The following is a 15,392-nucleotide window of genomic DNA, read 5'->3' as shown; positions in this document are numbered from 1 at the left end:
GGGTTATTCACTTAGCTGCCAAAGGTAGCCGAGTGAATAACCGAGCCGAAGTGAAGTGAGCCGAACGCTGTTCAGTTATTCACTTCAACCTTGTAAGGCTGATTTCAGCTGTGCAGAAGGACTTTATCTCAGCCGATCCAACATCTGGATTGGCTGAGCCGAAGCTCCAGCAGCTCACTCGCTACCGGTCGCCCCTATCCTCAAAGGGGCCGAACGGCGATAAGTGAATAGCTGAATGCTGCCTAGCGGCATTCGGCTTGGCTACTCTGCTTGTTACCTCCGAGGTAGTGGGCAAAATAGCAAAACAGTTACATGAATGAAAAAAAATTACGTAGAAAAATAGGAAAATGGAAAAAAAAGATTTAAAAAGAAAAAATAATTTTTTTTTTACGCATGCCGACCTTACCATATAATAAGGCATCTGACAGATGCCGGCAAAATAAAAACAATTGGGTGGAGGTAGCGGTGACACCTAGCTCCGCCAAACGGTTTCCTATTGGCCGACACGTGCCAGAGTCTTCTAGCAGGTCCCGGCCAATGAATAACAACTGACGTCATGATCTGCTCTACCCGGTTATGTTTAATGACAGATCCGCGTCCCCAGGTCATTTGAGGAGGCTGATCTGTCATTACAACAGGGCAGAGCGAGCCATGAGATCACGGCTGGCTCCGCCCAGCTGTCATTTGTGTGGAGGTCAGTTGGCTTCAGCCGACCTTTCTCCGCGCTTTGGCTGACACTTCGGCTCAGTCGAGCTGAAGCAGATGCCTTTAGCTCGGCTGAGCCGTTCGGCTGCCTTCGGCTGTGTGCACAATTATTAGGCAAGTTGTATTTTTGAGAATTAATTTTATTATTGAACAATTACAGTGCTCTCGGTCAATCCAAAATGGTAATAATCCTCAAACCTGAATATTTAAGAAAGTAAAAGTGAGGTTTTGGCTTTCATAGGACAATATCTACGTGTGTACAATTATTGGGCAGCTATTAGTGCGCAGGATTATTATGCAACTAAATGGAAAACGAAAAATTTCCCATCTCATTTGTTTATTTTCATCTGTTAAAGTGAGAATAATAAACACACAACTCAAAATGTACAAATAAACATTTCTGACATTTTCATATAGCCCGCCTTCTTTCCAATAACAGTCATAAGCCTTCCATCCACGGAGTCTGTCAGTTTCTTCAATTGTTGACAATCATCTTTTAGTGCAGCAGCAACCACGGCCTCCCAGACACTGTTCAGAGAGGTGTACTGTTTTCCTTCACTGTATATCTCCCGTTTAAGAAGGACCCACAAGTTCTTAATAGGGTTTGGGTCAGGTGAGGAAGGGGGCCATGTCATTATTCTTTGTTCTTTAAGGCCTTTACTGGCTAGCTATGCAGTGGAGTACTTCAATGCATGCGATGGAGCATTGTCCTGAATAAATATCATGGACTTCTTGAAAGATGCAGACATTGCTTAAAGAAAGGGACCTCTAAAAACTGGCAGTAGTTTTGGGAGTTGATTTTGAGTCCATCTCCAACCCGAAAAGGTCCAACTAGCTCATCTTTAATAATAACGGCCCACTAGTACCCCACCTCCACCTTGCTAACGTCTGAGTCGAAGTAGGGCTCTGTGCCCGTTTATGATCCAGCCACGGGCCCATCCGCCTGGCCTGTCAAGAGTCCCTCTCATCAGTTCATAAAACCTTTGAAAAATCTGTCTGCAGATATTTCTTGGCCCAGTCTTGACATTTCAAGTTATGCGTCTTGTTCAGTGGTGGTCGGGTTTCAGCCCTCCTTACTTTGGCCATGTCTCTGAGCCCCGAACACCTTGTACTCTGGGCACTCCAGGTAGTTTGCAGTTCGGGAGCACTGGAGTATAATGGGTTTCTGGTAGCTGCAGGTTTGATTCTTCTCAAATCTTTGGCAGTTAATTTACGTCTTTCTTTCTCAACGCGTTTCTTGCGACCCTGTTGACTATTTGCAAGAAAACGTTTGATGGTTCTGTGATCACGCCCCAATATCTTAGCAATTTCAAGAGTGCTGCATCCCTCTGAAAGACGTTTTACAATTTTTGACTTTTCAGAGTCAGTTAAATCTCTTTTTTGGCCCATTTTGCCTGAGGAAAAGAAGCTGCCTAATTATTATGCACACCTTGATATTGGGTTGTGATTTTCTATAGCCACACCCTCCCTCATTATACAAATACACATCACCTGATATGCTTAAATCCAATAAGCCTTCAAGCTTATACAGCTTGGAATTAGGACATTATGCATGCAAATGGTGATTTGGTCAAAATACTCACTTGCCTAATAATTGTGCACAGTGTAGTGAATAGCCTGTACAGCAGCCCTTTGGTTCGACTGAACCGAGGGGCTCCGTCGGCCGAAGTGAGCCGAAGCTACGGCTGGATCCTTCGTCTCATACGTGAATAACCCCCATAATGTTTCTAGCTTTTTAACTTTTTTTAGGACAGATAGTGTCAAATCTAGTTTACAACTGATAATGAGATTTGCCAGCACAGCACAGACAGGTTTAATTATGTTAACATTAACATGCACAGCTGCCTTTGCACACCAGTGCGAAACTCAGTACAGAGAATAACTTTCCTTTCAGAATAGAGCATATACTGTGCAAACAGCAAATTCAAATGATGCTATGTGAATGAGAAACAAATATAATATAGACGTTATGCCAATTTGGCTGCAAAAGTTCAGATAAGAGGCTAAATCAATTACAGACATTCCTCGGTTACCGACTTACCTGCTTTGCGACCACTCGCACTTACGACAGACCGCCGAGCGACCTCGCGTGTCAGCGTCAGTGCGACGTGTCGCCGGCGGAAGTGACGTCCTCTGATCTTCACTGTGGGTCCCAGTAAGTATTTTCATTGCCCGATGTACAGTACACTGTTCGGTACTGTACATCTGCAACGCTATACAGTACTGTACTAATGCAGTACAGTACTGTATAGAGTTCCTCACTTAACGACCAATTCGTTTAACAACCTGGTCGTAGGAACGGAACTCGGTCGTTAAGTGAGGAATACCTGTACAGAGCTCCCCTTAGTGGCTAATCTATAAATCACCATTTAATACAATGCCATTACATGGAAGAGAAAGCATTTAAAATATAGTCATAGCAAATATTACGTTAATATAAACACACAGTAATAGCTCAAATAAAAACAAAGCAGCGCTATATTTTCCACTTAACAGAATTTGATAGAAATATTCAGTTGACATATTTGATCATGCTTCCTACTGCCTACTATTGTCTTGGCAGGCTGACAAGATATTAATTTTTATATTCTTTTACAACATTCAGTTCATATTTTAGCACGTTTTGCCAAACAGGACAATCAAAATACACAATCACTTTGCCTGGGCTGGTTTAGGCTGTGAAATGGTTAAGAGAAAGTCCAGGATAAATGTGGGGAAATAGGACAGAGGCAGGAAAATGAGCTTAGCATCCCAGCCTACAGAATATCGTGTCCACGGATGAACTGCAGACAGAGCGTGCTCTATTGCTTCTGGGACCAGATGCAGTTTCGTGTTGCATATTGGTTTCATTGCTTCAAGAATCTTTAGGCCTATAAAAAAAAAAAGTTAAAAATAAACACATTTTTATTTTGGGTAGAGTTGTAGGAATCGTTGAGGTTTTATGCCACCTGTGTCCAATTGGGAACAGCTACCTTCACTTCCTGTCCAGTAGATATAACAATAAGTGAGATTAAATAATTCCAAACTTAAGAAAATCCCCCTCTTAGGCTGGCCATACACTGCTCTACTTTTCTTGTTCAACTCGTGGGCTGAGCGGGAAAAAAATAGGCCCGATTCCTCCATCAACAGAGCATGTCGATCAAGAAGTCCCGCTGTTTACATTGCATTCTGACAGCGGCCACCAGCCGAGAAGAGCCGGGAGCTCATTTACTGCCAGCTCTGATCGAATTAAGATTTTCCGGCTGGCTCCTTCGATCAGGTAATCGAGGGATGCCTGCCGAAAGGCAGCCGACAGCAGCACACACTGTGTAAGTTTCAGCCATTTTCATTAAAAACCGGCCGAAATTCCCACAGTGTTTGGGTACCCTTAGTTGCCACCAGAACTAGTGTCCCCAATTGAAGATTTCCCCTCTATTCCTGTTTTCGTGCTGATGGCTTTTGCATTGTGTTTAATCCCAAAGACAGTGGTTACAATGAATGGACAGCCAGCAATAAAAACTTGAGTGCTTCAAACCCTTGCTTCACTATATCAAAACTAACAAAAAAAAAAGTTTTGTTTTAGATAAGCTTCAAGCATACTTTAAACCCTTGGTTCTCAACTGGTGGGTCGTGACCCAACAGTGGGTCACGACCCCGTTTTCAGTGGGTCGCCACATGCCTTCCACTTTTATAAGTGAGAGGCTCCTCTGCCTCCCCCTAGCGCAGCACTGTCAGTTCTCGCACCAAGCAGCCATTCAAAATATGCTGCAAGGCGCCGAGTGTCAGCTTGAGGTGGGATGGGGCTATGGCTGTGAGCTCCATCCATACGTGCATTGCTTGCAACTCCCTCACATGTCCTATAGAGGTGCCATGGTGACATTAAATTCTGGCTCTTGGAACCTCTGTAGGGCATGTAAGGGACCTGTACAAGCAATGCATGTATGGATGGAGCTCTGTCACAGCACAGCAGCCCACACTGGACCCCAGGCTGAGGATCCACTCCAGTTCTAGTGAGATAGGGTGACCGGGTGGACCTGAAAAAAATGTAATTGAATGAAAAAATTTTTTGGAGTGTGTATGTGTGTCAAAATATCTGTGAGTGTCAGATTGTGTCAGTGTTTTTGAGAGCCTGTTCACACTAGCACAGTGCATTAATCACATAGTACCACAATATTAACACACCGTACTACGCAATCGCACCTACCATGCATTCTGTTGTGAGAGGTGTGTTGCGTTGCCATTCATTTGAATGGTACCCCAAATGCGCCTCCCACCCACAGTTCGTACGTCAGCACTGGAACACGCGGTACCCTAATGCCGTGCGTTCCATTGCAGTGTGACTTGGGTCGCTACTTAATGACAAGGGACAAATGTGGGTCCTGAGGTTACACAGGTTGAGAACCACTGCTACTAATGGTGGTTGACTTACAAGCATAGAGGGCCTCAGTTCTGACCCTTGGGGGGTGATTTACTAACCTAAACACACGCACGCACCAGGTGCGTATGATTTTCACACAGCAAAACGTATTTATCAACCAAAAAGTCTCTAAAAGCATATTTCCACTAATGCCATATATGGAAAAATCATGCACATGATGCATATATAATGCTGCTTCACAGTTTAGACAAAAATGGTTAGCTCATGCATTTACATTCCTGCATTCATCAACGCAAGTAACACAACATAGAGCTAATTTACACAACATCACCTTGCAATTCATGCCAGGCTTTGCACAACACACCTGCTGGGTGTGTACACACTACAAAGGTGTTTAGATTCCACCCATAGATCATGCTGGGAGGGAACACACTACAGAGGTGTATACATGTTCGTGGTGTGTTTATAAGGTTAGTAAATCAACCCCTTGATGTCACCAAAGGGCTGCACATAATATTCAGTATGTGTAATGTTACATATAAAGATTGACTCACATATCTCCCTAGCTCTTGGCAGGAGTGTTCTATTTGGCACTACTTTAGACTATAAACATAGCACCCAATTGACCATAATTTTCCTCTTTTGCAACCAAATCCCCTTTTCCCCCTTTCCTCCTCGGCTGTCCCTTTTTTGGTCTGCAAAGGGAGTGGTGAAGGAAGTAGGTTTAATCAGTTATTTTTGGCGTATTCATCAGGGATGTGCACTCTGGGGAGGCAGGTAAGGAAGAGCCTTCCCCACTGTGAAACCTATCATGGACGAAGTGCATGCCTGTTAATTACATGCGGTGCTGCATCCAGCTTCTGACAGCCCAGGTTAGGTTAAACAGCAGCGGGGAGGCTGAGTGTAACCTAACTTGCGGCAGAACTATTCGAAGCCTCTGACTTCTCACTGACAGTGCCTCTCACTGACAGAAAAAACAAAGTCTGAGGCGCAACTACCGTTGGGATGGACAGATGAAGGGAAAACGTGGGCTGGGGCATGCAGGGTTAATGCTGCCCGAGAACCAGTGAATTGATATTACTCCTCCGTGAAGTATTGAAGGTGTCAGGGAGGGAGAGGAGCAAAAAATAGGTGCAGGTGAAACAAAGGCAAGTTGAGAGGTGTATAGTGCATGTATCAACTCACCGTGAGGTTCTTAAAGAAGTATGTATCACTCGGCTGTAGATCCTCAAATCATCTCTGAATTGGTACGGACACTGTCCTTCCTTCTGGGGGACTTTTGTACCCCATAGTCCCTGTGTGCAGGCCCGGATTTCCCTCAAGGCCACCGAGGCCGGGCCTCGGGGCGGCAGAGGGCGGCAGCGGTGACCTTGTGGGAAGTTGCGGGCTCCGGTGTAAGGTGTCCGCCGGGCCTAAAATTTTAAACTAGCCCCAACCCAAGGCCAGGTTCCACAACCTGGCCTTGGGGCGGCAAGGGGAGTAAATCCGGCCCTGCCTGTGTGCGTTGTAAAGTTCACTCCCGTGATAGACTACAATCTCAATACAAATAAGTAAAAGAAACTTGAGATTGTAGTACATCACAGGAGGGAGCCTTTTTTCAATTTGTTACATTTATTTTTGCGCTCTGTTTCTCCTTGGGATATTTCACAGGAAATGAGAGGAAAGTGAAAAGGGAAATCAACTTTTAGAGAGTTGTCAACCGAACAGGTGTCTGCTGTGGAAGATCTCATCTCTCTTCAGTGTGTTCAGTTAAGATTTGAAAGAGAGAAGCTAATTGGTTGCCATGCACATCTGCTCCAGATTTTGTCTGCTCCAGTTTTGATAAATTCCCTTCTCTGTTTTAAACAGCCTGCAAGTTTAATGAATGAATCACAGAGGAGACAACCCTTCCAATCTTAAAAGGATAGTTAGACAGAATGTCAAAAAGTGTGCAGCCATGACTTTCCCATTAGAAATATCCTGAGGCAGATTTATCAAAACTGTCCATGGCAACCAATCAGCTTCTATCTTTCATTTTCAAAGCTTACCTGAACAAACTGAAAAGGGAAGCTGAATGGTTAGCATGGGCATCTACTCCGGATTCTATCTGCTCCAGTTTTGATAAGCCCCCCCCCTCTGTTTATATGATGCTTCACATCTTCCCACGTCCACTCTCTCATCTTTACCTTTAAGACTCATTCACACCAGATGCACTGGGATGAATTTTTGAATTCATGCCTACTGCATAGGCAGTCCAAAATCTGTGTTAGCTAATGAGCAGGGTTTACACCATGGCTTTGAGTTGCAGTGCAATGAAAATAAAGTATTGTAGACTCCATTTTTTTACAGTGCCAACCCACCTACATATGTAAACAAGTGTAAATGCAATGCAATTAACAAAAATGCTACTTTGGGGAAAGTAGTTTGGCTCCTCTTATGACCAGTTTTTCCCCATTTCACTTGCTGGTTATACATGTGTTGTGACTATAATTTAGCATCACAATGGCAGCCAAGAGATGGGTGGCCATAAAATCCTTTATTAGCATGGTCCAGGAGCACCCTGAGAACTATGACCATCCGAACAAATATTATAAGGACAACAGAAGAATGGCCAATATCTGGAAGGAAATTGCAGCACCCACATTTTTGAGGCTCAGTCCTCTTAGAAGAGTCAGCTTCTTATCTGTGATGAACAAAACAAGCCTAGTAGATGATTCATCTCTTCTATTCATATTTACCTGAGCATTAGTTGTTCTATAGCTTGATTACTTTAAAGCCTCTTTATTTAAATGTAAGTAATGCAAGCTCCCAAATAAAATATGAAGGAATGCATATGTAAACAAAAAGAAATTCAATAAAGTTAAACTAAAATTACTACAATGTTATATTTTCCCTATAATAAGATGTTTTGAAATTTGGTAAATTACTCACTGGTTAAATAATATTGCTCTCCATAACATTTTCGGACTTCTTCTGTAGCGCTCTCCCAAGTCCTTTTTACATCTGCTTTTAGAACTTCTGCATTTGTTATTCGGGTGTTAAAAAATCCCGGTTCAATGATGCACACTTTCACTCCAAACGGTTTCATCTCACGCCTGTAGAAAACATACATTATAAGCATTTTAAAGGCAGAACTCACGGATTTAAAAAATAATAATCCTTGCAGTGGGGCTACCCCCGCACTGCAAAGGTTAACTGCTCATTTAACTCTAGGGGCCGGAAAAAAAGAAGATAAACTCACCTGATGCTCCATCCTGCGGCAGTGATTGCTCATCTTTCTCAACCCCTTCTCCGGCATGGGAAGTCTATGAAATATGCATTAGGCGTGAAGATATCAGCAGTCCTTAGACTACTGGAGCCCAGGTGAGAAGAGACTGCGTGGACTGGTCCATTGAGAGAGGCGGAGAGTGGTGAGCGCTGACCGCTACAGGGCCGAGGATCAGGGGAGTATATTATTTTTATTTTCACCCCTAAACCAAAATGAGCAGTTAACCCTTGCAGTGCAGGGGTTAGGTTTTTTTAAAATCCTCTTTAAGGATTTATTCATATGCCAGTTGTTATGTTTGATGGAGTTAGAGCAGGCCTCCAGGCTCACCTGTTTGAGTCCCATCTGCTTCTGGTGCTTGGTAAAAACCTGTGCACCATCATTTTCTCATCCTTATTAGTGATGAGCCGAACACCCCCGTGTTCGGTTCTAACTCGAACTTTCGAACATGGAAAAAGTTCTAACTCGAACTTAGAACTCAATGCAAGTCTATGGGGGTAGAACTCGGAAATTTAAATGTCCCCATTTTGAAGCCTTATATGCAATTTATTGGCCATAAAAAGTGTATGGGGATCCGGGTACTGCCCTGGGGGACATGTATCAATGAAAAAAACACTTTTAAAAAATACAATTTTTAAAGGAGCAGTGATTTAACATCACTTAAAATGAAACATTAAAAATTTAAAATTCCTTTAAATATGATGCCTGGGGGGTCCCCTTTCACTGACCGTAAAGTGGCACATCTGTATGATGTATAGAACCTGCTGAAGCAAAAATTGCATTTATATACATTTTATTGATATTTATATAGAACTCGAATATATACAGAAGTCTGATTTTATATATATATATATATATATAATCAGACTTCTGTGTATATATATATATAAGTCTATTATAACTCTCTATAACTCTCTATCTATCTGCTGACTGTAACTAACTATACTAGAACCCTCTCTCTCTAGCTCCTACAGCACACTACATGGGGCCGCGGTGTCAGCAGCCTTATATAGTGTGCTGCAGGGACTTAGCTGTGAGACATGATTGGGCAGAGTCATCGTGACTCTGCCCAATCATGGCTCTACATTTGTACTGAGCCCTGATTGGCACAGTCTTGCACCTGACCTGCGGTCAGGTGCAGGACTGTAGCCAATTGCCGCTTCGGACGGCGCAGTGCATTGTGGGATGTGCCGCGGTCGAACAGACCGCGGACATCCCATAATGTTCGGTGTTCGGCGAACGCTCGAACATGCTATGTTCGAGTCGAACAATGGTTCGAGTCGAACGCGAAGCTCATCCCTAATCCTTATCTTCCCTCTGTGTACTCTTGAATTTTAAGTAAAGGGCATTGCTGCAAGCATACTTCCTGTCTGTGTGACTCTCAGTGTAGCGGCTTCTTAGCTTCCTTAGTCTATGGGCACGTCTTCTATGGCATATGGCTGTGAACACTTCGGAGTGTTACCCCCAGGTGTTGCAGCCAATCAGACGCATCTGTACCACTGTGTCCTTTAAAGGCCAGCGCACTTTGTGAACAGATGCCTATGCAATGTTTGTCCACGTAGTCTCTGAGCCCCACATGCGTGTTCCTGCCTTGAGGCTCTCCAGTTCTGCCTTCTCAGTGCCGCAGCTGCCTGGACCACGAAGTTTGTAGCTGCTATTTCAAGTATGCACTACCTGTTGTTTCTTACCTACCAAAATTTTGTGACTCTAGACCAAAACTGCTCCTTTTGTCCTAAGGTCAAAAATAAAAGAATATATACTTACCTGATCTTCAATTCTGCCTGGCTGTTAGACCGGTACCGGCAGCCTTTTCTCCCCCAGGCTCCAGCCGTCTAAGGACCCATGATGTCAACACGTCTAATAGGTCTATTAAATGTTAAGAAACCAATGGACATGCTATACTAAAAAGGAAACAAACATATTTGTTTGTTTTTTATTATTCAACATTGTTATTTGTCTTTTTTTGGCTTTTCAGACATTTGTGTACTAATACCCTTCTTGGCTTTCAGTATGGTCATCATTTTCTTATTTTAGTCCTTAATTTAAAAAGAGTTTAAGAACTGCCCAATAACAATTTATGTATTAGCCCTTTTTCTACAGAAGTAGAACACAAAGTCTCACCTAAGACTGTCTGAGAAGGATTCTACTCCATACTTAGACATGCAGTAGCCTCCAGGACATGCAGTGAACCTTCCAGCAACACTGGCTATGTTAACCACACGCCCTTGGGCTCTCCGGATAAATGGTAAGAGATTGAGCGTCACATCAACCAACCCCAGTAGGTTAATATCAAGGACTTTGGCAAAATCAGCTTTAGTCATCCATTCAGTGGTGCTACCTGGTACACTGACTCCTGCGTTGTTTACTAGGCCCCAGAGCCCTGAAAAAGAAATTGCATATAATTAGCAATTAATGTATTACTATGCCTTATTTCCATTAAGTAATTAGGACAGGAACACCTATGTAAGTGATCTATAGAAAATGCAAACAAATTGGTTTTTGGGAAATTATGGTGTATACTGGACGGATGGATGGATGGATGGAAGTGGTGTATCTGTGCAGTGCTTTTCTGTAGCCAGTTACATAAGGCTTTGTTTGTTAAATGGTCAGTAAAAGAAATGTCTGTTCATAGCAACCACTAAATCTCTAGACCAAAGTCTGACTAACGCTGCCCAAAAGTACAACAAATATGGAGTCCTTGGTGAACACAAAACATTACACAATAAAATGTTCATCTATATAAAAGGGACTCTACATACTAAAAAGATTTTTTTTTTTTTTAAACCAAACTTACACTATATTACCAAAAGTATTGGGACGCCGGCCTTTAAATGCACATGAACTTTAATGGCATCCCAGTCTTAGTCCGTAGGGTTCAATATTGAGTTGGACCACCCTTTGCAGCTATAACAGCATCAACTCTTCTGGGAAGGTTCTCCACAATGTTTAGGAGTGTGGCTATGGGAATGTTTGGCCATTCTTCCAGAAGAGCATTTGTGAGGACAGGTACTGATGTTGGACGAGAAGGCCGGGCTCGCATTCTCCGCTCTAATTCATCCCAAAGGTGTTCTATCGGGTTGAGGTCAGGACTCTGTGCAGGCCAGTCAAGTTCCTCCACCCCAAACTCGCTCATCCATGTCTTTATGGACTTTGCTTTGTACACTGGTGCACAGTCATGTTGGAACAGGTAGGGGCCATCCCCAAACTGTTCCCACAAAGTTGGGAGCATGAAATTGTCTAAAATGTCTTGGTATGCTGATGCCGTAAGAGTTCCCTTCACTGGAACTAAGGGCCCAAGCCCAACCCCTGAAAAACAATCCCACACTATAATCCCCCCTCCACCAAACTTTACACTTGGCACAATGCAGTCAGGCAAGTACCATTCTCCTGGCAACCGCCAAACCCAGACACGTCCATCGGATTGCCAGACAGAGAAGCGTGATTCGTCACTCTAGAGAACTCGTCTCCACTTCTCTAGAGTCCAGTGGCGGCGAGACTTCTGTGCACTGTGCACTTTAGCATGCTCTGACCCCGCTCTGTCATTTTACGTGGCCTACCCCTTCATGGCTGAGTTGCTGTTGTTCCCAGTTGCTTCCACTTTATTATAAAACCACTAACAGTTGACCGCGGAATATGTAGTAGCAAGGAAATTTCACGGAACACCTGAATCCAATGATTTGGAGGGTGTCCCAATACTTTTGGTGATATAGTGTATATCAAAAATATCAAACAATGGATGTAAATCACTAGGTACAAGTCAAATGAAAAATGATAATTCATACATATTCCCGCAGGAAGCCCATTTGTTTCCCAATGAAGCTTCATACAATTTGTCTTCATTTTTCTATTGCACAGGCAGATCTCCAGTGAACAAAACTGTTGTACTAACACCACTGCCATGTCAGCTATCTGCTAAAGTGTCACTTCTGTGATGCCAGGTCCAGAGCCTACATTTGATTTCATCTGATCCCGGAATAAACCACCCATGGTAAACCCAGCATTGTCATCCCCTGAACCTAAGTGAGCAGTAGGGACAAAAATCATCAGCTCTCCAATCACATGTCTGTCAATATGTCTTTGCCTCGACAAATTTAAAATGCCACAGCTGACAGGATATTTCCTGGGGTTCTGACTTTTACAAAGGTGGGGAAAGCTCTGTCACTCACTAGACTTTGTCTGACTGGGTGACAGTAGCCCACGCCAAGCATCAAACATATACCAGACAGACCTCGCCCCTTGCGTAGGCATACCCCATAAAAGGGTCTATAGGGACAGACTTGCACCAGCAGGTACAGTATGGCCCCATGGTTGACTGAATATGTTGCACCATAGGCACCTAGGCAAGTTCCTAACAGAGTCCAGTGCTCAAGGACAAATTACAGGCCATACCTGTGTCTCCTCACAGTGGGGTCCCGGTATGGCCTACAAGGCTATGCCAAGTACTTGCTGATCTGGAAGCTACAAAATGATCCCCAGTGACTCTATAGCAACTGAGGATTCTTGCTAGTAGAAAAAAAGTATCTTGATGAAAGATAGAAAAAAAAGTAGGTAGTAGCTGACTTGATTCAGAGGTATGCCTGTTCTTCTGGGGCACTATCTTCTGGGAGTCCTTACAGCTTTGTTTTACCAGTGCCCAATCTCCTGCAGGCAGCACCATAACACAGTGTACCTGAATATTCATCTTAATGTATGATTAAATAATTTTGTTAATAACAAAGGCAACTTGTAATTAGGTAGCTATTCACTGGCACACTAAACCACAAACTTATACTTAGATCCCCTTTGGCTCCAAATTCTTAATTTGAGAAGAAGTGGCAATGCACTGCCCTCACCATATATTGCAGACTTTATATTGCTTATATTAAAGCTGAAAAATGTAAAATCTCACCTTGCTCTCCAACAATAGATGACACCCATTTAGCTGCACTGCTAACACTCTCGCTGTCAGTGACATCTAAAATGACTGTCTGCAGTCTACTGGAGGTCTCTTCCTTCAGGTTTTCAGCCCCTTTATCTGTCAGACAAGCAGCCAGAACCCTTATTCCTCGTCTGTCCAGGTTCTTTGCCAGAATATTCCCAAATCCTGTGTCACATCCAGTAATGAAGACATATTTATCTATAAGATTGTCCAAGATTAAACTTTGTCGGTACCATCTGTACAAGAGGATCAAACCCAATACAACCAGAAGATGGATCCACATGATGAATCAGCAGTAATATCCTTGTCACTGTAAGACATTGAGAAAGTTAGCCCGCCCTTTAGATTTATACCAGTTACATGTTCCTGTTTTTTTACAGAATGGTGCCTGTCTCGCTGGTAAGAATGTGTTCAACATGCTTACTTTCTGTAATGTAAAGAAAAGCATTGGAGATACATTAAATAAGTAATACAGGCGAATGTAAACAGGTATAGACAAACAGTATAAAAATAAAGAGGGAGACCTAAAAAGATGATACAATCTACACATTTCCAGAAACAAATAAGGCTAGGTTAGGATAAGCAACAAAATATATTTGAGCATTTATAGGTAAATGAGAATATGTCTGTGAAGGTTCTCATTTATCCAAGTCATGGTTTATCTAGTAGTAGTTAGTTCCATTCAACTGGACTTGTTCAGTAATGCTGAAGAGACGTTGCGCAGCTTTATCCAAGATGTTTCCTCATTCACTCATTAGAATTGCAGAAGCAGCTTGAATAAGCTCCAACGTTACTTCAGCATTGCAGAAGTCCAGTAAAGACTAAGTACTGGTAGCATGTGTAAATGAGAATAGAAAAATCATATGTTTATCAGAGGCAGGTCAGAAATACATTGTTATGCATGATAGTGGGGTCAATATCCAAGGTTCTACCACAAATGTTATATGCTTTACTGTATGACATATTGATTACATTTCTAGCTGACTAACAAAATTAAAACTTTGCGTTATCAAAGCAATACCATATGTATTATACCATATAATACTCATGTGGGGATAAGTTGTTTGAGAAAGTAAAAAGTGAGTTACAGTTGGGATAGGCCTCCCTGAAAAGATTAGTTTTTAGGGATCGCTTAAAAGGCAGACAGAATAGGAGACAGGTTGAGGTGGTGAGTTACAGAAGTTAGGAAGGACTCTGGAGATGTCCTGGAGGCAAGCATGGGAGGAAATGAGGAGGGAGCTAGAGAACAGGAAGTCTTAGGAGGAGCGAAGAGGATGGAGTGATATTTTGGGACAAAGTTGGTTTGTAGCTGGCAGCAGAATTGTCGATGGCTTTGTAAGCAGTTAATATTTTGAATTGTATTCATTGGGCAATTGGAAGTCAGTGGAGGGATTGGCAAAGAGCGGTTAAAGACATTGAGTGGTGGGTAAGATGGATGTGTCTGGCAGCTGCATTCCTAATATACCGAAGGGAGATAGCCTGTGAAGAGGTAGACCAATGAGGATGGCATTGTAATAGTCGAGACAAAAGATAACAAGTAAGTGGATTAGTAACTTTGTGGATTCTTTGGTCCAAAAGGGGCATATTTTGAAGATTATTCGGAGGAAAAGGTGGCAATTGTATAGGTTATCACTCCGTTAAATCCTGCTAACTTCTAACTGGCAATAATTGTGAGGTTCTAGGAAATATAATACTGTTTCATGAGACTAAATACCAATGAATAAAAAGTAGGGGCTTTCAGTGGTTAAATATTCATATAATGAAAAAAATGGATGTTTAAATGGATGAAATAAACATTCTGATGAGGTACAATAAGGAACACAGTTAAAATAGCCCATGCAGCACAGTGAACTGACTATAAAGTATTATGAGGTATATGAGAAAGGTAACGTTCAATTACCTTTATGTACGACTCAGGTCCATATAAGAACCTTCGCTGTCCTGGCTATCTTCTTCTGTGCCCACTTCTCTAGTATGTCAGATAGTCATAAGCATGTAACTGATTACCTTAAGCATGTGACCCCTTATCTGAACTAACAGGAAAATATGTAAACCAGCAATAGCAGCCTGACGGTCTACAATGCATGTAGGCGTGCAGAAGACTGTATATGTATAATATATTATATACTGTATATACACTGTAACAAGGACACTCCACTGTAGTCCAG

At 42.6% G+C, this 15,392-nt stretch overlaps 1 protein-coding gene across 1 annotated transcript; it reads right to left on the bottom strand.

Moving 5' to 3' along the window:
- Window positions 1-3,304: 3,304 nt before the first annotated feature.
- LOC108797907 (retinol dehydrogenase 7-like) lies at window positions 3,305-13,528 on the bottom strand. Its single transcript, XM_018569606.1, has 4 exons — window positions 13,195-13,528; window positions 10,428-10,686; window positions 7,973-8,136; window positions 3,305-3,575 (listed from the first exon to the last, which is right to left on the bottom strand). Exons 1-4 carry the CDS (start codon window positions 13,505-13,507, stop codon window positions 3,358-3,360), a joined length of 954 nt encoding a protein of 317 aa, XP_018425108.1. The 5' UTR covers window positions 13,508-13,528; the 3' UTR covers window positions 3,305-3,357.
- Between the last annotated feature and the right edge of the window lie 1,864 nt (window positions 13,529-15,392).

This window comes from Nanorana parkeri, unplaced genomic scaffold (assembly GCF_000935625.1).
Source record: "Nanorana parkeri isolate BGI_ZX_2015 unplaced genomic scaffold, ASM93562v1 scaffold1364, whole genome shotgun sequence".
In the NCBI taxonomy this organism is placed as follows: Eukaryota; Metazoa; Chordata; class Amphibia; order Anura; family Dicroglossidae; genus Nanorana; species Nanorana parkeri.
The sequence above is the reverse complement of the archived record's forward strand: the minus strand, read 5'-3'. Positions and strand labels throughout refer to the sequence as shown.

Coding starts and splice junctions, on each gene's coding strand:
- LOC108797907 (XM_018569606.1), bottom strand. CDS start 13,507: ATGTGGATCCATCTTCTGGTTGTATTGGGTTTGATCCTCTTGTACAGA. Junction 10,687..13,194: donor ATCTATTGTTGGAGAGCAAG/GTGAGATTTTAC, acceptor TTTCTTTTTCAG/GGCTCTGGGGCCTAGTAAAC. Junction 3,576..7,972: donor AGAGCAATATTATTTAACCA/GTGAGTAATTTA, acceptor TTTTTTTTATAG/GCCTAAAGATTCTTGAAGCA.